Consider the following 25,135-nt stretch of genomic DNA (forward strand, 5'->3'; position numbering starts at 1 on the left):
TGAGAGAGACTTGGAAACGTACACACAGCCTCGCCACCAGCCCGGGAGGGACGAGGCTCCCGGCCTGGGTTTCCATAGACCCCCGGGCGTGCCAGGATTCCTGCTGCCGATGACGGCTCGTGGGAGACCCACGGCGAAGGGGCAGGGAGGTGCCGACTTGGACACGCGGGCCTTCATACCTTTTTCTTAGAGACCTCAGATGAGGAAAATGCTGGCCTAGAGCTGGGGCGCTGGATGAATTAGGAGGAACTGCTTCTGTGCAGACCTGGTACTGTGACTCAGGCTTTGGCGCTCTCTGGACTCGTAGCAAAGCCTCCCCGAAACCCCTCTCACTCTCTGCCTTTTGGCATCCTCTTAGCCACCAGCATCCTTCTCATAACCTGAAACATTCCAGTCCCGACCATTCCTAAGCCTACCTTCTTCATTCGGGTTGTCTGCGCCTCACAGCTGGGTGCTGTCCTTCCCACCTACTGACTAGATAACCCATAATACTCATGATCGGCTTGGGGCTCTTACTCACCACTGAGTCTCTCTCGGTGGAGCATGTGCCCTGTTGACTTGTCTGGGCCACTTGTCTACATCTTACCTCATGGCCCTACTAACATCTCTGGCCCCACACGTCCACGCCCTCCCACCAGACAAACGGATATGACAGTCCCATCCCATTCGAGTCTACCCATCATGGAAAAAGTCAGCAACTTGGACCAGCAGGGCCTGGGTATTCAGTTCTTGAAGGGCAGGGTGGCTGTGATCCTGTCTCCAGGTAGTGGCGCCGGCCTTATCGGCAACCTGCAAGGCTTTCGGGTAGATCCCGGGATGTGCTGACTCGTTCTCAGTCTGAAATCGGATAAGCTCATGGCGTTCTGGGCCGAAGGCAGTAGGAACGGCAGTAAGAACGGCAGTAGGAACGGCATGTGAGTGGTAAAGAGGCCGTGCTCTGTGCCCTCCCCTCTACCAGTCTGGGGCTGGGAAGCACTGTGGGTGACAGCGTAAGGGTCCCAGGGAGGGCCGCATTCCACGGCTGCTCACGGGGCCCTTCGTGGGCAGTGACTCCTTAAGGCTCCTCTAATCTGGACCTTCGTTCTTATTTTGAAACCTGCTTCTATTACACAGCTGAAACCAAGCCAAACAAAAATGCACAGTTCTGAACGTAAGGCTTTGTTCCTTGCTTTGGAAGTTAACTCGCTGTTCCCAGGTTGCCTTTGATGAGTACCTGCTGGGTAGGAGCGTGCTGGGCTCTGCCCTCCCAACTGCTCCGGGCAGAGGGACTGGCAAGGAGGCGCAGAACTTGTTTTGCTCAGCCTTAGGGCCTCTATTCCAACTTTTTACCCAATTTTAAATAGTGTTTGCTTAAACTAAGTAACTTTGCAGGCCATGGCTGCATTTAGTTCAGGGAACCGGTAAGAATTGTAGGAGGTTTTTGTTTTTTAAGAAATGACTGTATTCTGTCTCTTGGCACTACAGCCCTGGACAAGTGCATTCTTTGTCAGATGTTGTCAGATGGAATATTGCTGTGACAAAGGAGACAAGATGGAGATCTCAGGACCCCAGAATTTTTTTTCTTCAGCCCACAGATTGGGCCATTAAAGGTTCATGAAGGTTATGAATGCACAGCGGTCTGTGTTCTTAATTATCTGCTCAAACATCAGATTAGTTAACTGTGGGTTGCTACTTAGCTCCTCGTTATTTGTCATGCTCATATGGCCCCCACGTCTAAGGTGCCTTGCACCTTGAAGGAGGCCCCTGTCTCTTGTCAGATCTCTCTCTCCGTTATCCCCTGTACCCGGAATGGAATGTCCTGGTATAAACAGTGGGTACTCCTATTGTTGAAAATAAATAGCCTTCTTTGTAAATTATTGGAGACCTTTTTTTCATGTCATTATGATCTCAGGATAAACTTCTTAAAGTAAGTATCTTTAAAGCGGTTAGAAAGGAGCCTTTTTTTCTTCCTGTGTGGGACTTCAGTGGCAACTAGTTTTTCTTCCCTGAGGGACAGTGGATGTCATTTTTACCAGACCGAGAAACTGTACCCTTTGTATCTTGTCAGAGGCCATTGGGAAACTGTACCAGGACCCACAAAGTTCTGGGGGGGGGTCACCTGGCAGTGCACAGACAGGTTTGGACCCTCTTCGCCCTCTGTGGTTTTTGTCCACACCCTGTACTTAAGGCAGCCAGAGTTCTGGGTGTCAACAGAGAAATGCTGGTGTCAAAATATCTGAAGCATCTTCAAAAGGGAGACTTGGAGTTCATTTTTGTGTAATTGTCAGTACCCAGTTTATATTAACAGAACAATGGGCTTAACAAACCAAAATCACCTTTGAGATTTTGGCTAAGACGAGAACATTCTTAGTCAATTACCGAAATTTAAGACCCAGGCAGATTTTGCATCCTCTTCATACCCTGATAAAAAAGTCTCTCACTTCAAAGCCTTTGAGCTCAATTTGTTCTGGTTGCTTTGAGAGAGAAGGTAGAGATCAGTCAGCTGCTTTAGGAACAGCTCACACCAGTCCCCTACATCAAGGTGAAAGGGAAGTACTGCCTCTTGAAGTGGTACAACAGGTGCCATGACAGCGGGACTGAGAACAGGTTGGGACTCTGAGAAGTCTGCATGCGGTAGTTGACAAAAAGGGGGAAATGTTTCTGCTGTCATAGACTTTTAGGAACCCCAGGGTGAAATAGGGTATATTCCTCAGTATTTGGAGGAATTAGCTTCACCAAGATGCAGGGGTGAAAATACAGCTCTTTGGAGAAGGTGGAGACGGGCAGGAGAAATGCTTCAGACACCGAGAGTCCCTGTGGGCACCGCCACTTTACACAGGCCTGTGGCAAAGATGGACCGGGAAGACATTCTACTCTGGAGAGTAATCCGCTGAATACCTGCTAAAGAGATTATTCTCAAGAATATGCTAACCAAGGTACCACTGCCCAGCTATTGAAAGGGTCTTTTTCATAGAGCTGTTAAGAAATAACATTCCTCTTTGCCCATTCTTAAAGGGAAGAAATAAAACTTAAATGAAGCAATTACCAAAGGGTTGGGGCAATTCCTGATTTATAGCTGGAAAATGACTAATTGTGGCTGTTTAGCTTTGTTGCTGGCATTGCACACTACAGGCTGTCATGAAACGAGATCACGCTCACAATGAGGGAAGATCTTAGAGAAAGACTCAAGAAGTGTTATAAAGGACATCCCTGCGTAGGCAGGAAGAGGAATTATAGAGCTCCCCTCTGCTCCCCAGGCTTGAGATTCCAGCTGCCTCCGTAACATTGCCTTGTGCAGCTCAGAGACCACATGCCCAAAGCCAGACTCACGACCTGCGCGGTGTTTTCTGTGTCCATGACTCCCCCATCTCCATCCTCTCGTGCAAGCCGCCACCTAGGGGACACTGAGGTGCACCTTCTCTTTGCTCACAGTATCTCATCCGTTACTGAGTCCTGTCGGCTTCACCTCTAAGATCTCACTTAGCTCTCTCTTTTGCTCCCCCACGCCTGGTTCCATGGCACCCTCGTCTCGTACCTGGACTGTTGTAATAGCCACACAACGGGTGGATACACCCTTCCACAGCCAGGAAACAGCCTTTCAAAGACACATCTTTTTATGCCATTTCTCCTGCATGAAAACCTCTGGCCTCTTCCCCTTTCTCAGGATACAGACAAAGCCTTACAGAACCGTAAGCCTAGTGTGACATGGCCCTCCCTCCCTACCTGCTCCTGCCTCTTACTGTCCATCAGCTGTCCCCTCCTGGAAACAGAAAGGCCCTTCTCCCCTGATGGGTCTCCCCATGGATCCCCCGGGTCCCACCTGAGGTGCCTCTCCTCTGTGCATCCAGCCCAGTGCCCTTTGACACTCATTGCTCTGGCTGTTGGTTTTGTTTCAGACGACAACTGTGCTCCTTTCCCCTCCCCTCCCACACCTATCTTAAAATGCCCATCTTCAACAAGAGGTTGGAACTTTCAACCCAGTAGAAGGTATTTCTGATTTAGTTATTTCTAGCATGTCTCCCTGAGTGAAAAAGGTGTGATAGTTTGAAAAAAAAATAGCACGTGGCTGTGTATTTTTACAGAACTCTACAGATTATAAATCATTAGTACTTCCGTTTGTTCTTTCTTTTTGGTTTTCTGATAGAAAGCCACTTTACTTTCATGGGATTGATTCTAGCCAGAGCAATTGGCCGGTTGAAATTAGAATATTATTTTGCCACCGGAATTGCTAATGCTCTTGTGTTTACCGGTGTGCTGATGGATTAGCCACAGCAAAAATGGGCCAGCGCTTTGACAGCTTTCTTTTCTGCTGTGATAGTGTTATTTTGGAGACATAGGGAGTGTTATTCCCTTCTGAGATATTAGATTAAAAATAATCTCAATTGAAGTTGTCCTTCTTCGTACCACTTTGGAAGAGTCATGATGTAACGTGGGTTGAAAGTCTGTTTGAGTCATGATGTAACATGGGTTGAAAGTCTGTTTTACCAGTGGTGCTGGACATATTGCTTGTGTTTACAAAGCATTTAAAATAGGGTGTCCTAGGCGATGGTATACGGACAATTAAGGCTGTCTGGGAATAAACTAATGGAATTGTGCTTTTCACAGTTTCAAGTTCCTGGTTCTAATAACTTTAAGTGAAAGAGTGCCCCAAATTTCATTGCTTGCCTAATTTATTCAGTCAGTAAGCAAGCTTTCCTGGCTTTCTAACTCAAGCTGCCTCTGCAATGACATCCCCATAGAGGATGGTACGTGTGCTTGGCAATCGGGCACCGTCTTCTAACAAGGCAGGTCTGCCTGCTCATTTGGAGCATAGCTCCAGTGATGTTTTGAGTGGGTGCGCTAGAATGCTTCAGAGTGGAGCTTCACTCCATGTGCCTTTGCCCTGGGTTTAAATGAAGTAGCTTCACTCGTGTGGTGTCTATTTCCAAAGCATTTTTTCCATCTGTTCCTACTCTTACCCAAAGAGCTGTATCAGATATTGATTCATTTTTGTTTTTTTTCTTTTACTTTAATCTCTATTGTATTTTTTCCTTTGCTATTGAGTCCCCTTATACCTGCCTCCCCACAGCAATCCATACACTATTGTCCATGTCCATGAGTCCTTTTTCGTTTTTGCTCAATTTCCCCTCCACCCCCCGCCCCAGCTGTCATCCTGGTCTCTCTCCATCTATGATTCTGTCCCCATTTTCCTTGTTAGTTCAGTTTGTCCAGTAGATTCCATATAAGTGATATCATATGGTATTTATCTTTCTCTGACTGGCTTGTTTCACTTAGCATAGTGGTCTCTAGGTCCATCCATACTGTTGCAAACGGTAAAATTTTCTTCTTTCTTTATGACCAAGTAGTATTCCATTGTGTAAATGTCCCACAGTTATTTTATCGATTCATATACTGATGGACACTTGGACTGCTTCCATATCTTAACAATTATAAATAATGTTACAATGAACACAGTGCTGCTTATGCTCTTTCAAATTAGTGTTTTTGATTCCTTCAGATATAATACCAGAGGTGGGACCACCAGGTCAAAAGGCAGATCCATTTTTAATTTTTTGAGGTATTTCCATACTGATTTCCATAATGGCTGCACCAATCTGCATTCCCACCGGCAGTGCTTGAGGGTTCTCCTTTCTCCACATCCTTGCTGGCACTTGTTTTGTTGATTTATTGGTGATAGCCATTCTTACTGTCTTTACATTCTTAAATTAGGTGTGAGACAGTATCTCATTGTGGTTTTACTTTGCATTTCTCCAGTGATTAATGATGTTGAGCATCTTTTCGTATGTCTGTTGGCCATCTGTATGTCCTCTTTGAAGAAGTGTCTGTTCAGGTCGTTTGCCCATTTTTAATTGGATTACTTGTTGAGGTTTTTTGTTTTTTGTTTTTGTTTTTTGGGTTGCGCTTTGTACCACCTTTATACATTTTGGGTTATTTGGATATTAACCCCTTATCAGATGTATCAGTGAATATGTTTTCCCACTCTGTGGGTTGTCTTTTAATTTTGTTCATTCCTTTGCTGTGCAAAAACTTTTTAGTTTGATGCAGTCCATTTGTTTATTTTTTCTTTTGCTTCCAGAGCCTGGGGAGATACAGCCGATAAAATATTACTACAAGCAATGTCTGAGACTTTGCTGCCTGTTTTCTTTCCTATAATTTTTTATGGTTTCAGGTCTAACATTTAAGTATTTGATCCATTTGGAATTTATTCTTGTATGTGGTGTAACAAGGTGGTCTCGTTTCATTTTTCTGCATGTATCTGTCCAAGTTTCCCAATGCCATTTATTGACTAAACTAGCTTTAGTCCATTGAATGTGCTTGCTTCCTCTGTTGAATATTAATTGACTATAAAGATGTGGGTTTATTTCTGGGCCCTCTATTCTATTCCAGTGATCTATGTATCTGTTTCTATGCCAGAACCATGCTGTTGTGATTACTATAGCCTTGTAGTATAGTTTGATATTAGGTAGTGTGATTCCTCCAACTTCATTTTTCTTTCTCAACATTGCTATTTCTGTGTGGGGCCGTTTGTGGTTCCATCTAAATTTTTGAAATATTTGTTGTAGTTCTGTGAAATATGTCATTGGAATCTTGATAGAAATTGCATTGAATCTATAGATTACTTTAAGTAGTGTGGACATTTCGATGCTGTTAATTCTTCCTATCCATAAACATGGTATGTGCTTCCACTTATTTGTATTGTCTTCATTTTCTTTCTTCATTGTCTTATAATTTTCCAAGTACAGGTCTTTTACATCCTATGATTTTTTTCTTAGGTATTTTATTCTTTTTGTAGTAATTGTGAATGAGATTGTCTTCTTAATTTCCCTTTCTGATCATTACAGGCATATAAAAGTGCGACTGATTTTTAGTTAATAATTTTGTATCCTGCTACTTTGCTGAATTCATTTATCAGTTCATGTAGTTTCTTGGTGGAATCTATGGGGTTCTTTATGTACAGCATCATGTCGTCTGCAAATAATGACAGTTTTACTTCTTCCTTTCCAGTTTGGATGCCTTTTATTTTTTCCTTGTCTGATTGCTGTGGCTAGGACTTACAGTACTATGTTGAATAAGAGAGATGAAAGCAGACATCCCTGTCTTCTTCCCAATTTTATGGAGAAAATATTATTGTGTTTCTTTGCCCATTGAATATGATACTAGCAGTGTGTCATGTATGGCCTTATGTTTAGATATGTTCCCTCTAATCTCACATGGCTGAGAGTTTTTATCATAAAGGGTGCTGCTGGATTTTGTCAGATGCTTTTTCTACATCTGTTGATACGATCATGTGTTTTTTATCCTTCATTTTGTTTATGTGGTGAATCATATTGATTGCAAATGTCGTACGAACCTTGCATTCCCTGAATAAGTCCCACTTGGTCATGGTGTATGATCTTTTTTATATATTGCTATATTTGGTTTGCTAATATTTTGTTGATGATTTTAGTGTCTATGTTCATCAGGGATAGTGGCCTATAATTTTCTTTCTTTGTAGTGCCTTTATCTGGTTTTGGAATTAGGATAATCCTGGCCTTATAAAATGAGTTTGGGAGCCTTCCCTCTTGAATTTTATGAAATAGTTTGAGAAGGAGAGGTGTTAGTTCTTCTTGGAGTGATTAATAACATTCACCTGTGAAGCCATCTGGTCCAGGGCTTTTGTTTGTTGGAAGTTTTTTTATTACTGCTTCAATTTCACTAGGTATAATATGTCTATTCAGATTTTATGATTCTTCCTGATCTATTTTTTGAAGTTTGTATGTTTCTAGGAATTTACCCATTTCTTCCAGGTTGTCCAGTTTGTTGGCATATAGTTCATAATATTTTCTTGTAATCCTTTGTATTTTTTTGGTGTCAGTTGTTACTTCTTTTTCCTCTCTGATTTTATTTATTTGGGTCCTCTTTTTTTTCTTGGCTAAAGGTTTGTCAGTCTTGTTTATCTTTTCAAAGAACCAGCTCCTGGATTCATTGATTTGTTTTTTGTATCATTTTTTTAGATTCTGTTTCTTTTATTTCTGCTCTAATCTTTATTATTTTCTTCCTTCTGCTCACTTTGGGCTTGTTTTTTGTTCTTTTTCAAGTTAGATTGCTTATTTGAGCTTTTTCTTTTTTTTTTTTTTTTTTTTTTGAGGCCTGTAGTAACTGTGGATTTCCCTCTTAGGATGCTTTCCCAGTGTCCCAAAGATTTTGGATTGTTGTGTTCTCATTTTCATTTGTTTCAGGATATCTTTTGATTTCTTCCTTGATCTCACTGTCGACACATTCATTGTTCAATAACGTGTTATTTAGCTTCCATATGTTTGTATGTTTTTCAGTGTTCTTGTGATTGATTTCTAGCTTCATAGCATTGTGGTCAGAGAAGATGCTTGATATGATTTCAGTCTCCTTAAATTTATTGAGACTTGTTTTGTTTCCTAACATATGGGCTATCCTAGAAAATGTTCCACATGAGCTTGAAAAGTATGTAAATTCTGCTGCTTTGGGGCGAAATGCTCTGAAGGTATCAGTCAGATCCATTTGATCTAGAATGTCATTTAAAGCCACTGTCTCCTTGTTGATGTCTGTCTGGAAAATCTATCCATTGAAGTCAATGGGGTGTTAAAATCCCTGACTATGACTGCATTCCTGTCAATCTCTCCCTTTATGTCCATCAAGATTTGCTTCACATATTTAGGTGCTCCTGTTTCTGGTGTGTAAATGTTTACTAGAGTTATATCCTCTTGTTGGATTGTTCCCTTTATCATTCTGTAATGCCCTTCTTTGTCTCTCACTATAACCTTGGTTTTAAAGTCTATTTGTTGGACATAAGTGCTGCTACTCCAGCTTCTTTTTTTTCCTTTCCAGTTGCATGAAATCTTTTTCCATCCTTTTACTTTTAGTCTGTGTGTATCTTTCAGTCTGAGATGTGTCTCTTGGAGGCAGCATACATATGGGTCTTGTTTTCTTATCCATTCAGCTACTCTGTCTTTTGGTTTGAGCATTTAAACCATTTACATTTAAGGTGATTATTGAAAGATACATATTTAGTGCCATTTTATTGTTAGGCTATTTTCCTGTGTATTTTTTTTCTCTTTTCTCTTTTTCTTCTTCTTAAAGCAAGCCCTTTAACATTTGTTGTAGTACTAGTTTGGTGTTAACCAGCTCCTTTAGCTTTTTCTTGTTTTGAAAGCTCCTATTTCTCCTTTGATTTTAAATGATAGTCTTGCTAGGTAAAGTAACCTTGGTTGTAGGTCCTTACTTTTCATCACCTGATTATTTCAATGTCATTCTCTTCTGGCCTGAAATGTTTTTGTTGAGAAATCAGATGACAGTCTAATTGTTGTGCCCTTATATGTAACTACCTGCTTTTCTCTTGTGGATTTTAGGATTCTCTCCTTATCTTTAAGCCTTGTCATTTTAATTGTGATGTGTCTCAGTGTAGGCCTCTTTGGGTCCAACTTTTTTGGGACTCTCTGAGCTTCCTTGACTTGTGTTTCTTTATCCTTTACCAGCTTAGGGAAGTTTTCAGTCATTATTTCTTCAAATAGGTTCTCAATCCCTTGCTCACTCTCTTCCCCTTCTGGCATTCACATGATGCAAATGTTGTTCTACTTCATGTTGTCCAAAATGTTTCTAAAGCTCTCCTCATTTTTTTAAATTCTTTTTTCTTTTTGCTGTCCTGCCAGGGCATTTTTTCTGTCTTGTCTTCCAAATCACTGATTCAGCCCTCTACTTCGTCTAACCTACTGTTTGTTCCTTCCAGTGATTTTTTTATTTCAGGTATTTCATTCTTTATTTCTGACTGGCCCTTTTTTAGGGTTTCTATGTCCTTTTTCATGTTGCTGAGCATCCTTATAATCATTACTCTAAAGTCTCTATCTGATGAATTGCATGTCTCATTTCCTCTAGTTCTTCTGCAGAATTCTCTTTCTTTCATTTGGGGTATGTTTCTTTGTCTTCCCACTTTGGCTTCTTCTTTGGATTTGTTTCTGTGTGTTAGGTAGATCTGCAAAGACTCTGAGGTAGGCCTTTGTCAGATGCTGCCTGTGACTGGCCCTGGTCAACCTGTTTGGACCTGTCAGTGATCCACATCATGTGGCTCCCTCTGCTGGGCCTGTGTGTACAGACAGCCATTCACTTTCAAGACGTATATTTCACATTTCCCTGTCTATGACTGTTGACAAAAAATGATGATGATTGCTGAACCAACATGGGCTATTAATTTATTTTAAAACACCAAAATCATGTACAGATCATTTTATTTTAAAATTTATTGGAATTGGCTTAAAAACAAGATATTTAGAAGATTTTATCTCATGTTTTAAGTGCCAGATTCAGACTGTAGCGGGAAGCAGTATTCTACTTTCTGCTCTCAGAGTGTACCACTGGCAGTGGTCACTTTAACACTGGCGTTTGCCTCTGGCTTTCCCCCCCAAGCCAGCCTTTGTAGGCAGATGAGTGTGCAATGTTTGAGAAACCTCCCAAGTGACTAAAGGAGAACCTATAAAAAAAATTACATGTGTGTGTAGGCTAAGAAGCAGGACAAAGAGCAATTTAGGGAAACACATTTGCAGTCCCCACTTCTGAGTTACTCTCATTTAAAATAACCTGTGTTTTGCCCCATTCGGTGTGACTCACTTGGTTGGGCATCACCCACAAACCAAAAGGTCACCAATTCGATTCCCGTTGGGGCACATGCCTGGGTTGCGGGCCCAGTCAGGGTGCCTGCACAAAGCCACCAGTCATTGTTTCTCTCTGTCACATCGATGGTGATGTTTCTCTCCCTCTCCTTCTCTCTCCGATCCGCTCTCTCTAAAATCAACAATAACAACAAAAAATAGCCTGTGTTCTGTCACTGAGTGAGAGGCCTTAAACCCTTGCATATCATCCCAACCGGAGACCGATTTACTGGTTATTCTGCAGTCTGCATGTTCGAATGACAAGGGGTGGGACTAGTGCCTGGCTGCATGCAGACCTGACCTCAGTGAGCCTGGCCCTGAGGTCAACATGCAGAGGTCTGTGGTCATTCTCATGGGCACAGTGCAGTGGCTGCCTTAGTAGCGTCATTGTAACAAGTTATTATTTAATGTTTACCAAATTCCCTCCCAAGATTGTTATTGGGCATTTATTGCCACAACCATTGCAAGTTAGGAATCTGTGGCATCAGGACAGCAGTGATTTGTAACAAAAACTGTCTGCGCCCATAGACCCACTAGAAACCATAGCTTAGTGGTTCACAACCCCAAGGGTTAAGGTTAAGGCATTTGGCTCTTTCAGGCATCTCTTACCTTTTTGTAGGATTTTACAGTAAAAATGTTTCCCTCTTTTCAGTTTGTATACTCTTTCTTTTTCTTTTTCTTTTTTTTCTGCCTGTTACCATTTCCTTTTGAAAAGAGAAAATGTCTGGTGGTTGACTCCTTCGCCCTTCTAACACCACTTGGAGCACTGCAAACGGTTTGTGGTCGGAAGGGGGCCAGCAGTTGGTGAGTGAGTGCCGCCTCCGGAGAGGGGGCGACTCCCGAGGTGGCTGTGCTCCCAGCAGCGGTGGCCAGCCCATCCAAGTAAGCGAGCTTTTTGTAGTGAGCCACAGAAACCCTGTGGCCTTAGCCACCTCATGACAAGTTGGAGTGCTCAGCTGAGTCACGGGGGCGGCCTCCTTACGTCTCCTGTCCCAAACAAGTTGTCTCAATTTCCAAAATTCAACAGAATGCATCGAAAGCCGTTTTTTATTGTTAAGCCCATCTTGCTGATTCAGAATTACCAGTAGGTTTAGCAGTAATTTCCAGAGCCACAATGAACAGGATTTCACCTACGGTGCTGAAAGACCAGCTCCCTCCCCCATTTAGACAGGTGGCAAAGTGCAGTGCTGTGGGCAGCATGTGCCCCAAGTCCTTGCGACGCCTCGTTTCCCTCAGGCTTCTCCGCTGCTGGGACACCCAGAGGCCTGCAGCACACAGGATACGCTCCTTCCTAGGGGCAGGCATCCAGGGAGCTGTTTTGCCGAAGGGTGCCCTCCAGGAAGAGGAGAGCGCCGTTCTGACTCGTGGGCTTCCTCCAACTGCACACGAGTCTGGCAAACAGAAAGCTCTGCGGCGGCTGCTGTGTGGGAGTGCGCTGGTCCCAGCCAGTGCCTGCAGTGTCAGGGCCCTGGAGGAAGAAGTGCAGAGCGCTGGGCTGCTAGCAGGCTTGGGGAGCTTGGTTTCTACCACTTGTTAGCTGTGTGTCTTTCGTCACGTTATTTAACTTCTCTGATCCTTTCTTTCTTAGTATGTGAGCATAATTCCACCCACCTTCCTCCATCAATTTAAAAAATTAAATATATAAAGTGCCTAGAAACCATGTCAGGTGTATCTGTAGGTACGTACTTCATAAAGTGTTAATGTTAAAATCATCATCAGTCCTTCCATGTTCATGTGTAAAAACTGAGGCCCAGGAAGCCAAAGTGATTTGTTCCCACATCCCAATGACAGTGGAAAGTCAAGACCCCTGGCTTTTTAACCAGGCTCCTAAAAACTATAGGCATGGTTTCGTTGAAGACCATGGTAACCAGCACCTGGCATCCAGCAGACATTTGAATCTTTAATTTTTTGTTATTCTAAGGGTAATTTTTAAAATCTCTGTCATGCAGAGATTCATCACCTTGTTGTGACTTAAGGTGGACAGTGCAGACTGGGGAAGAAATTACAGATTAGGGTTAGACGGGGCCTTCGAGGTTCCTTCGTGTAACCATCTGCCTGGTAGATTTTATGTTTGGATTCTCATTCCCTCCTTAGTATAACAAGTGTGCTAAAGAACCGTTAGTTCCACGTACATGTTAGTTACACTATGTGTGAAACTAAATTTGGTGGAAGCTTGAAAATGTGGCCATCTTTTGTTCTCCATTCATTTAAAACATTGTTTAGTAGCCGTCGTGGGCTCAATTGCCCCTTAGGAGGCATACACACCTAGAAGAGCCTAGACACACACGTAAGTTGTTTGAATATACAAAAAGAAGTGCACACTGCTGGAAAAGACACAGAGTCCTCAGAGGACAGAGCCTCCCGGGGGTGCAGAAGGGTAGGCTTCATAGAAAAGGTGGCCTCGGTTTGGGTCTTAAAGGACAGGTCCAAGTTGGCTGGAGGTGGGAAGCAATCAATGACTTGAAAGTAGTGTCCAGAAAACAACCTGTCCATCAGTTAGGGGTGCACTCCCTGTGATTGATCTGTTAGGAGTTGAGAGAACTGTCCCAACAGGTGCTGCTTGTCCTCTTCAGAAAGTTACACAAGTGCTAAACTTTCTTCTGTTTGAATGAAAACACCTCCGAGGAACCTAATTAACTTGAGTTAATGCCGGCTGTCTACATGCTGATATTAAAACCCTAACCACGCAGGGATGTGTTCACAGCTGCTGGGTAATATCTTCATAGGTGAGGGCTGACCAAGGGGCGAGTCAGAAGCCAGTGGGTTACCTCGGGCCCATTCTTAATGAACTGCAGTGGGTGCTGTAGCGCTGATTCAGGAGACAGGCGTCACGCCATGTGGAACCTCAGTGAGCTGGGCACGCGGAGCTCCTTTCTCCCAGAGACACACCATTAGTCTTTCAACCCTTTAGACTGTTCTTTCCAGGCTACCATCAAGTGTTAGCTTGTACAGAATTTCCCTGAAAGGCTTAGATAGTATTTAAAAGAAAAAAAAAAACACTCAAATCTTTAATACTTTGACTTTTCAAATGGGCCACTTTTGAACTTTTCCTACAAGCCAGAAAATTGAGTCCACTGCAAATAGCTACACACTAAACGACTAGTATGGTGTTTTTATTAATGACTATGTTAATCTCTTAAAGAATCTTTAAAGGTTTTTTTACTATTATACATTAAGGGCCAACAAATGACAATTAATGGAGGTGTAGAGGGGGTGGTAATCATAATTAATTTGGAACAGACAAGCAAAGTGGATTTTTATCTTTCTTGTTAGCTTTACTCCTAAGAAAATATTAGTGGCCAAATCTTTGAAAAGTTTTTTAAAGGTACTGTATAAAGAAAAGCTTGACTCCAGTGTGGAATCTTTTAAACATTTTGCGACATTGCCACCATATTTCTTTGCTGTAAATTTTCTGGGATAATTAAACCACCTTTAAAATCCTCTCCTTTCCCCCAGTCACCTGCAGTTAGAGAAATGACACTGCATGACATTTATCTCCTTCAGATCCATTTATCTCCTTTGCAGTAGTGAAAAGATTTGTCTTGGTGCAGACACAAAACTAACCAAACTAAGTCGCCAAAAGGATAAGTTCCTGAAGCTTGCAATGGGGGAGGGGTGGGCCTATTAGGACAGGAGCCTGTTAGGGACAGTCGCTGCCAATCTAAGGCCTGCTTCTGTCCTGTCACAGGAAACCCCACAAAAAGAAATGGGAGTCTGATGTTTATTGTGTAATTTTAATATAGGGAAATTGGTGTGTTTTTAATAGCACCTAAGTTCAGAATGTTAATAAGGCTAAAGGAAATGCTTTCTCTCATACTCATTCCATTAGAAAATTTAGGTCAAAGAATTTTTTTAAAATAACATTCCCACACTGCTTATTTGTTTTTCATCTCTTGACTTCTGTTCATTGATGCGAGGATACTCAGTGACTTTAATATAGAGTCAGGTCTTTTAAAATGTTAGAAGTTAATTTTGCTTGCTTTTGTAATTCCTGTTCTTATTTCAAGTACCCCGTTTTTTGCTTCTATTTCTCTATATAAATCTTGACAAGCTTAAAAATGTGGAATTTATATTATTTGGAATTTTTACATAGTATATTAAATAATTACTAAGCAATAGAGTTCAGCCTCTCTCTCCAGGAAATAAATTACTTTAAGCAAATGAAAAATAATAGCCCCACCCCGTGCATACATGCGTTACGAAAAATGGCTGCCAGGGCACACCACTGCCAGCGTGCATGGTCAGTATATGGACGCATGTGCTTTCTCTTCATACAGGCAAGGCAGCTTTCCGGGCATGAATCAGAGTGGACTCGTGGCTTCCAGCTCTCCCTACAGCCAGCCCATGAACAACAGCTCTGGGCTGATGAACACCCAGGCGCCGCCCTACAGCATGACGCCCAACATGGTGAACAGCTCCACAGGTAACCCTGAGGGCCCCAGGCTCCTGCGGCTGCCCACCCCGCCCCTCTGCCTGTACAAAACCCACTCCAGCCTTGGATCTTTGGTGAAAAGGGGAAAATACTACTTTTCTGCTTCTTGGAAATTTGCTCAGTCCATTTAACTGTTTTAAGACTTGAGGATTACATTTTATAGAAATTATTTTTATCCATTCTGTGTATAATATGTGGACATATTTCAAGTGTCATTGGAGATGACTTGCTAAGTATATACACTGAGTTTTTTCAGGGGCCATTATGGGAGTGTTGGATGACCCATGACAAAATCTGTATTCTCCATTTCACAGTGGTAGAGGTACAGTTTAAAATCCTGCTTCAGAGGACTTGATTAAAGGCCAGAATGGGGCCAGGGGTTGAAGTACTTCTTTTAATTGAGGGAAACTCACCTTTAAATGTCTACATGAGAAAGTGCTCTTTGTAGATTGTCTCTGTTGAGAAATTATATTTTTTTAATGAACTGTTTTAAATTTTTCATTATGTTTAAATTTTTCAGCCTACTTGCTGATCTCAATTGCATTCTTACCAAATCCCATCTGATTAGTGCAGTAGGAGAATCTCGTCAGTTTGTGGGAATATTAAGACTGCCCAACACTGTGCAAATATATTCCGTGCTCTCAGGCTCCTTAGACCCTGAACCACCTCTTCGAGCCCCAACCCACCCAGGGACCGTGAGTGCTGCTCTTGAACTGAGAAAACGCCTTGTAGCTCCCTCTATCACCTGTTGGGGTGAGAGATGCCATTTTGGGGCAGCAGTGTCTCCTTTTGCCAGTCCCGAGCTAGAGCAGCCAGTTGGCTGTCCCATGATGCTTTCCCACGTGTGAGAACGCTGTGGAGGTGGAGGCTCAGCCTCCCCTGTTACCACGTCTCCTTTCCTCTGCCTCTCGCCACCTTCCGACCCCTGCTCTGAAAGGCCGCCTGAAGCTACTGTTTCTGGGTCTGGCAGAACCGACAGCAAGCGGCTGCCCGTGCTTCCTGCCTGAGCTTCCGAGTCCTTCCTTGGAGTCTAGGGTCTAATTTAGTAGTGCCTTTCTCTGATAACTTCCCCTTGGAAAGTTTGTGGAAGAGGAAACAATAGAAACTACTGGTGAAAGTGAAGGTTTTTAAATAAACAGAATGGCCCTTGCTGATGTGAGGCAGGCAGTCATTCTTCCCAGTGAGGTGGTGGTTTTACATTTGCAATGAAAAGTGCAAAGCTCTGAACAGTCTGTGAGCTAGAAGCCTCCCCACTGTCCCAGGAAATAGGGAGGGACTTTGGGTTATGACATTATGGGTTTTGTCTGGCTTGGTGAAATAAAATTACTTCAGAGCATTGGCACTACACAGTAAATTCTCACCTACTATTAGCAATACTCATTTTTCCCTTTTTCCTTTGGACTTCAGAGCTGCAAAAATAACCAACAACAAATAGATGGCACCGTGCCCTGCCTAAGAAGATTTATGTATTCCTAAGGAATAACCAATTTAATGGAGATTCACAGAGAGGGGGGTTTTTTTACTATTATTCAGATAATTCAGTTATTCGTTATTTCATAAGAGGTAATCTGTTCCATGAAAGGCCATTTATCCTCACTGGCTTTTGTACAGGCTAGTAGTATATATATTTTTTATTGCATTTTGCATTTTGAAATATTGAATTTTTAATAATTTAAACATTTATCCATTTTTTTCCTACGCATTCATGTGATTTTATTTCAGCTTTATTAAGTCAAGGGCTACCTGATAGGAAGTAATCATCCAGCACATCCGAGGAATATTGACGATGTAGCGTTTGCGGTCCTCTGTTGATGGGCACAGGCGTGTCTGCTGGAACTGGGGGGCAGGCCCCGGGGAAACTGGAGTGGCCGGCCCGCGCCGGGTGGCGAGCGCCGGGTGGCGAGCGCCTGCGGAGCGTTTGGATCCGAAGGCGCACGCCCAGCTTTTCTGGAGGTGGGCTGGGAACTGCTCGGACCGCCGTCACGTCCGTCTGCGTGGTGTAGGCCCATGGACATAGCTCCCCAGTGATAATCGCGAAGCATTTTCTCCATCGGAAGACACTTCTGGAGAGAGGGGAGACAGGACAGATAACGGCCGGGGTGGCGGTGCGCTTCTCTGCAGCTCACTGAGCAGCCGAAGCCACTGGCGCCCGCACCCTCTTTGCCGAGTTCGGTTGTGCCGCAGACAGAGAGCAGGGCCAGAGAAGCCCTCCCGGCGGTGCAGGCTTCAGTGAGCAAGTGATAGAATGCAGCCAGTGTGCCTGTGAATGTGACGACTATCTTCACTGAAAGTGCTTGGGAGGAGGGGCGGGGAGCAGTGGGGAATCTTCCTCTAAAGGAGCTGTTTTTTAAAAAAGTTTGGATTAAAAGGTTAGAATTATGTATTACTATGGGCAAAATTATAAGCGACATACAACCTTGTTAAATACACCTGGACGACATAACAGTGTTGTGAGTTGCATGGCACTTGTGTTCCGTTTTATAATAGTCTTTAGCCATGTAACATTCGTGAGCCTGCGCATAAGCCATCACCCTGGAGAAGACAACGAGTTCCCAGAAATAGACCTCGAGTCTGGGGCTGTGCGCCCCCGGCGTGTGTAGGGAGTGTGTAGGGCACTTCCGGCACCGGAGCCTGCAGACCGGAAGTGGGCCGCCACGCGCGGAGCCCAGCCGGGCCTTACTTCCTGCCCAGCCCTGTCAGATTCCAGGAATGGATTTTCCTGCTCGACCCAAAGTGCCTTGCCCGAGTGCTCCTGGGATGGGGGGACCAGCGCCGTCAGCCCTGACACCGGCAAGGGGCCGCCACGCCCCCACAGCCTCCACGGTGCCTTCAGCTCTCCCGGAACTCGAGAACGGCTTTGCAGAGTCCCCGGAAAGGCCCGTTAATACTACAGATTCCTGGGTCCCTCAGAATTTTGGGGCAGGGGCGAGGGCAGGAATCTGCCCTGGAGCAGACCCCTCAGGTAATTTTCGTGAGAACGCCCCAGTGCTTGATGCGCTGGAGGCGTTTGGCCCAGCCGTCCCCAGCGGCGTCGGGTGGCCCAGGATTTCCGACGCTGTACGGAGAACGTGGAGAGCCTGCTTCTACCTTGAGATGTTAGGGCCCTTCACGAAGGGGGTTTCGGGCCTCGAGCACCATTGGAGTGGTTGTCTAGGTAGTTTGTAACTATTGTTGGGGGTTTTGTTCTCTGGCGTTAAATTAATAATTTTAGGCGAATTGCTGCGTCCTCTCCAAAAGAATGCAAAAGATAAATTATGAAAACCACATATCTTAAGCTGGTAAAAGCGTAAGCTGAGTGACACCGAGCACGTGGCTGGAGCTTTCTCCAGAGCTGGGGTTCAGCTCGCGGGTGGTCGCGGGAGGAAGGGCGCCTTCCCGGAAGCAGTGGGCAGAGCCGGCGTGGGTTCCCGGGGACGACAGGACGGGGTCCCGCGTCGTCCTTGCACAGCCCACGGCGGAGCGCATGCTTCGGGGAGTTTTGGGGGTTCCTCCAAGGCCTTGCTGATCTAGGCAGAGGTGTTTCTCCTGCGCTCTTCTCAGGCGCTGTGTGTGTGTTACGTTAACAGTGTTCTCCATATGTTTGCCGCATATAAAAACAGTCATGAATATCTACAGAGAAATACACAAATAGGCCCTTTTGTGTTTTCAAAAACAAGGAATAAAATATTTTGCAAGGTATGGTATGTTACTTATCATGGAAAGAAAAGAACTATTTGTGCCTTTCTGGTCCTACTTTACCGTCCCCTGGGAATGGTTTTTCAGCCTTGCAGAGACTGAGAAGGGAGGTTGGGAGAGTAGGGGTGAATGCTTAAGTTCACTTTTACTCGCACCACGTGTTCCTTATGTTGTTTGTGAACATATTAAATCCAGGGTGAAATAGCTGCCTGAGGACCTTGACCCACACTCACTTAAGAAATCATTCTGGCTCTTAAATTTCCACTGTAAAGCCAGAGGCGAGTGCTGGCAGCGCGTTTACAGCACTTCGCTGGCAGTCCACACCCACAGGTCCCTTACTGCCTCTTTTAAGTCCGTCTGAGCTCTACCTACTGGAGCCGGGTGCCTTGATTTAGCACATCCTTGTAATAGTGGTGGCCTTTGTCTTCTAGGAAAGGAGAAGGAAACAGTGCCCCTGGAGTACCATTGCCCTGGGAGGCATGTGGCTCTTTGCATGATTCACAGAGAACTCTGCTAAGAAGTCAGAAATAAGCATTTCAACAAAAGAGTAATAAAAGCCGCAGTCAGGAAAGATCTTATGGTCCCTTTAGTAGGATAAAATTTACATTGTATGGCAGGAGTACTAAATAAAACTATTTCTCTACATTCTGTCCTTATTTATCTCTCAAAATAATAAAGCAATGCAATTTTGACAGTTTTCATATTTGCATAACACAGATGCCCATTTTAAAATATGTAACATTTTATATACTTTAAGTGAAGAAGCTTGGAGAATTTCAAATCAATATATATGCTTATATTTGTCTAAGTCTGATTTTTAAATCAGTGTAAATTACTATTATCATAGGACATATTGACCTAGTTTCTTATGCTTCAAAATTGCTTTTGTGTACATTAACACATTTAATGCATGAAGAAAGTACCATTACTTTTTATTTTTTTAAATAATACTTAGGCATTCTATATTATAAATACCGACAAAACTATTCATTATAACCTTTGGAGAAAAAAGACTTAACAGAAGCCACGTGTCCATGACTTTGCCACTTTCTCTGGAATTGTGTGGCTGTTTCTTTGAACCCACTCTGTGAATAACTAGCAAGGACATGTGGACTTTCATAAATAAGCCTCTTTTTCCATGCTTGTCCTGCTCCCCCCCTTTATATTCTTATAAAAAGGGCCTTTCTTAATGTACAGATTTACCAACTCATATCTCTCTAGACCCCAGAGATAAAACCGCCCGAAAGCAACAAGGCGGGCTTCTTCGTGTAATATCTCTCAGCTGCTTTTTTGAGGTTTCACACATTCACAAAAATAACAGCATTTTTAGCTGATCCCAATAGATTTTTCTCTGCAGCTGCATCACTTGAAAAAGCTTTTTGTTCCAGTTCTTAAAGTCTAAGTATTGAAAGTAATTTGAAAAAAAAGAAAAACATCCCAATTATGATTTGTGTGTGTGGTGATGACTTCAAGGGCCGACTGGGCTGCAAATGGGCTTTGAAAAACCAGCCACTGGAAAACAGGCATTTCAGAGCGCGCCATTGAGTGTGCCCATGTAAACTCCTGGGCACGTGGCGGGCAGGCTTTTTTGGCAGGACCTCTGGTCTCAACCTGCAGTGATGCTAACGATATTAGCAAATTAGCACCACGGAGCTTGCCAGCTAATTCGCCAGAGCCCCGCTCACTCTCTCACTGCTGTAATTAAAACTAATTATTTTCTAAAACATAGTAATACACGAATATGTGCAATAATCGTTTTGTAGTGGGCAATCTGTGGAGCCTTTTCTAAAGCTTCCTTTTCCTTTGTTGTTTTTGGCACATCACACCCCACGTGCACTGCCATGCTGGGGCCAGCACTCATTTGCAGGATGTAAAGTGGGTCCTGTCCATAAAACCTCAGGTTTATCTCATGTCAAAATACAAATGTCTTCTGGTCTTCACTCACTCCTGAGGCTCACGTCTCTCTCTGTCTTGCCCTTCCACCTGCCTCTCTCCTCACACGTCTGTCTGGCATTGCGCTCAGAGCCCAGTGTTGTGCAGATGGCTCTCACAGTGGGGTTCTGCAGGGACTCAGCTGTCATTCCCTGGATGTCTACACTCACCCCCTACTGTAGCCTTGCTCTTCCTTCAAAAGGAAATCCAAACCCATATTTTTCACTTGAAAATGTCTACTCATATTTGTAATAAGTGTGTATAAATCACTTGTTCTTTGGTGACCCTTTCATTCTAAAGCGTAGATGAAGTTGATTGAATTTCTGAGCATAGAGATAGAAAATGAGGTTTGCCTGGGGTTGTCGGGTTGACCCTTGAGCTGGTGTAGGTGTCTGACCCGGACATTTGAGCTCTACTGCGGACTGAACAAACATACGCAGTGCGCCAGGTGGGAAGGAAGCCAACCCCATTGCAAAATAATGAGAAATTCTTTTGTTCAAAATGTACTTTTGATCATTGTCTTTGAAGTCATACATCATGACTGTCTTCCATTATTATAGGCTAGGCCACATGCAGTAGGTTAAGATTTTCAAACGAAACAATAAAAAGTGTCAAATGATTTTGCGAACTATAGGTTATGTGAACTTAGGAAATTAAGAAAACAGTAAATCCTCTAGTCACCAGGTAAAAACTATACACAGCCAGCATTCGCTTTCAGCACCTGATGAGCAATTCAAAGATTGGGCTTATGGCCACTTGTCGCCTACTCTATTAAATAATTATTTAAATATTGCCAGAAGTTGACTTTTCAGTGTTTTGGGTCTTGAGTAAATGATTGCTTTTTCCTTGTTTGTTTTTGTTTTTAAGATACAGGATTGCCAGAATGTCATGCTATTTAGATTTCAGAAATTAGTGTGTTCTGAGTTACAATTTCTTTTTCCTTTTCTTCCTTCAAGGGTACTCCGTGAATCACTCCGTAACTTGTGTTAGCAGGAGCTCAGCCTGACGAATCACATGTATAATCCTAAACTCTTTCTCCTGTTTTCGATTAGCATCTATGGGTCTTGCAGATATGATGTCTCCTGGTGAATCCAAACTGCCCCTGCCTCTCAAAGCAGACGGTAAAGAAGAAGGCACTCCACAGCCTGAGAGCAAGGCGAAGGTATTTCCTTTCTCCTCTGCACGCGGTGTGGGGGCTGCCTTGCTAAAGCTGCCATGTTCTTGAGTCACTGGTGTTGGCCGACACTTTGTTTCCGTTTGGTTTCTTCTCTCTGCATGCCTTCATTCTGTGCAATATGTTTGTAGTCTTTCTTTCCCCACCCCCCTCATGGTGTGGATCTGAAAGTTACTAGTTCTTACGGCATTAACTCATGGTCGTGGGAGAGGGGTGGAGGGACAAGACCCACCTAAGAGAAATGCTTTGGGGGTGGGGAGAAGTAAGGAATCTTGCCTGGTTTTGATTCTTGCAGCCATTTTCTCTGCCTTCAGTTTATAGCTTCCTGTTTTGGCCGCCTCAGCAACAACAACATACTTAATATTTTGCTTTCCTGCCTTATTTGATAAATAAGGTGAACAGCTTTTTTTTTTTCTTTCTTTCATAAGGGGTAACCCATGCTTAACATTCCATGTAAGCTTGAAGTAAGCATGGTGGCTTAGTGGCCTTATCCAGCATCCAGCAAACTTACCAAATTATACTAATTAAGAATGCTGTTTTAATACCTTTATATGTGTGTGTTTTTGTGTGTGTTGTTTGTACATGTCTTTATATATATCTATTATATATATAAAAGTTAGTCTGTTAAACTGGATGTACTTTTTGTTATTTTAAATAAAGTTTGCCCTACCTTTGTCATTTTTTTTTTTTTTTATTCCTCTACCACAGGATAGCTACAGCTCTCAGGGTATTTCTCAGCCCCCAACCCCCGGCAACCTGCCAGTCCCTTCCCCAATGTCCCCCAGCTCTGCTAGCATCTCCTCATTTCATGGAGATGAAAGTGATAGCATTAGCAGCCCAGGCTGGCCAAAGACTCCATCAAGCCCTGTAAGTGGCTCTGGTTTTTTGTGTTGGTTTTTTTTCGGGGTTTTTTGATAATTAACTAATTCTACTTTAATGCTTGCTTATTTATTTGTTTTATAAGACTTTTTCTTCAATAATTTATCCATGAAAGGGATTCTTTATAATTACATCAGTAACAAAATGAATAAAGTTGATGTGCATCATAGAAGTTGATTTCTGTTAATGAAACCACTGCTGCAAAGAAGCACCTCTGTACTGAGCATGCGATTGTGTTACTGGGTTCAAACTCCCTCACACAGTGACTTTGTTTAAATGTCTAATTTGTCGTGCACCTAAGAAACTTAAGAAATTTAAAACGAGGTACTTCTCCATTTACATGGGAATTAATAAGCAGCTATGGAGTAAATGACAAGTTTTGCATTTGGCCTAAATCTTGCATGGGTTGTTGTATCTGAAACATCTTATTTCAAAACTGCCTACCTAAGAATATAAACATTACACTCTGGGCATGGTTTAGCATAATACCAGCCCTGCTTGTTTCCATCTACTTACCAGAAATTAATGGAAAAGTTGTAGAAATGTTAGTGCATGTGAGTATTTGGAATGTTACTTTTCGATTAATGATGTGTGCCTACATTAGAATCAGTTAAGATGAAAAATTACATCCTGCACGGGGTTGCTAATAATCTTGAAATTGTGTGATTTCCAGATGTCATATAAAAAAACAAAAATGATAATGTGTATATAAGGGAATTTTTGAGCTTTTATGTTCTTCTGCCTATAGAGTCTTTGTTTTCCTACTAAAGAAATTCTGTGCCATTAAAAAAAAAAAATGGCCCTATAGTAACCGTTATATTATATTTGTACAGTGAATCAAAAGATCTTTTTAAAAAACCTTAATGTGCAATTACTTGCCAAGAAAGCTTAACACATTAATTTTTGTAAGCCAGTGTATTGGAGAGCATGGCTCAGGAAGAGCAAGTTGGAGAAGACTCTAACTGCAGAATCTGGTGATCTAGTCAAAGCCCAAAAGGAGGCTGCTGTTAATTATCCATTCAGTGGTTTAAGCTGATTGAGTTGAAGGTTTAAAGAGTTGGTGGTTCCAGTAAATATTTGTAAAATTCATAAGGAGCTCTAGTCTAACCAACATTTTCCTTTTCAGAGGAAGAAATGATAGATATTTGCTGTTATCTTCTCTGTAGACATGTTTAGCTTTTGCAACAACCAAGATGAAGTGAAAAATGCGTCTAGGATGGGTTAAACAGAACTGATGGGAAGGGAGGATGCAGCTCTCAATTTTGATGTCTTTGTGTTACTTGCTTTGAATCTCAGAAGGCATCCAACATTGTGGGGGTTTCCCCATAATCTACCCTGGTTTGTGTTGTTTTAATCATAAGAAAAACATTTTTGAATCAGTAATACTCTCAAGTTAACAGGTAGAACTCAAATTATAACTTTCCAAAAACATTTGTATGTTGGCTCAGAGGGAAAAATTTTAGAGGTTGTAAATCTTAAGATAATAATAAAGACCAATAAATTAAAAACAAAGACTGCTGGTAGACTATCTGTTAAAAAAATTCTACCTTGCTGATTTCTGAATTATAAAGAATGATTGAGATATTTATTGTATTTTAACTTACTAGTTGTATACACCTGCCATCTACTTAAATATAAGAAAAAAAGCAAGTTGAATTGTTAACTTTATTTTCTGATTATAATACAATTATACTTAAAATTGCATACAACTTTTCTGTTTTTTCTAAATATTTCTACATATATTACCTCTTTCTGAACACTAACCGTTTTTAAGAATTTGTAAGCCAGCCTCTGACTCCCTTGGTAGGTAAGGACAAGAGACGCTTCATGTGAGTGGTGGGAGATGTGAAGTGATCGCTCTAGATGAGAAAACAGCCGTTCTCTCGAATGAGATGCTAATTCTGGAAAGGACCAAAGGAGATTGTAATGAAGGACCTCAGATTGTCTCTGCTATTGAATCACTGCAGATATGTCAACGTAGGAATATTGACCTGCTCTGTCTGAGACTGACTTCAGTTTGTACTTCAGTTAGGGTTAGAGTTGCTCTTACCAGTGTCCCTAATAAAGCCTGTCTAATAGCAGGCCTGACGTGGACTAAATAATAAAGATGTTCTATGCTTTGACAGTGCACTATGGACCAACACTGTTGTTACAAAACATTCTAAAATAAAAATAAACATTTGCACATACACATATTACCAGGCATATGGTAAAGACTGCTGAAATGTATGTAAATCTGCCTAAAAGACTGGAGGAAAGATGCACTTATAGACTTAATTAAATTATATGCAAGGAAAACATTTGTGGCACTATACTATGTCTTGCTGTAATTTTCAGCAATTCCCATTCCTTTTTCTTGCCTCCGCGGCAGTTTTGTGCAGTAGGATACAATTTTTACAACACGGAAAC

The 25,135-nt window shown here is 42.5% G+C and overlaps 1 protein-coding gene across 4 annotated transcripts in view; it reads left to right on the plus strand.

Moving 5' to 3' along the window:
• Positions 1 to 25,135, plus strand: part of ARID1B (AT-rich interaction domain 1B) — a 399,594-nt gene that overhangs the window by 347,029 nt on the left and 27,430 nt on the right. For 2 of the 4 annotated variants that reach the window (XM_054570149.1, XM_054570150.1), the window contains exons 10-12: positions 14,912 to 15,057; positions 21,726 to 21,835; positions 22,556 to 22,714. In XM_054570149.1, the coding sequence (XP_054426124.1) occupies positions 14,912 to 15,057; positions 21,726 to 21,835; positions 22,556 to 22,714 (415 nt within the window). The remainder of the gene's footprint in view (positions 1 to 14,911; positions 15,058 to 21,725; positions 21,836 to 22,555; positions 22,715 to 25,135) is intronic. The other 2 variants (XM_054570151.1, XM_054570152.1) reach the window with 2 other exon arrangements.

This window comes from Pteronotus mesoamericanus, unplaced genomic scaffold (assembly GCF_021234165.1).
Source record: "Pteronotus mesoamericanus isolate MK-2021 breed Mesoamerican mustached bat unplaced genomic scaffold, CSHL_Meso_final contig_20, whole genome shotgun sequence".
NCBI lineage: Eukaryota > Metazoa > Chordata > Mammalia > Chiroptera > Mormoopidae > Pteronotus > Pteronotus mesoamericanus.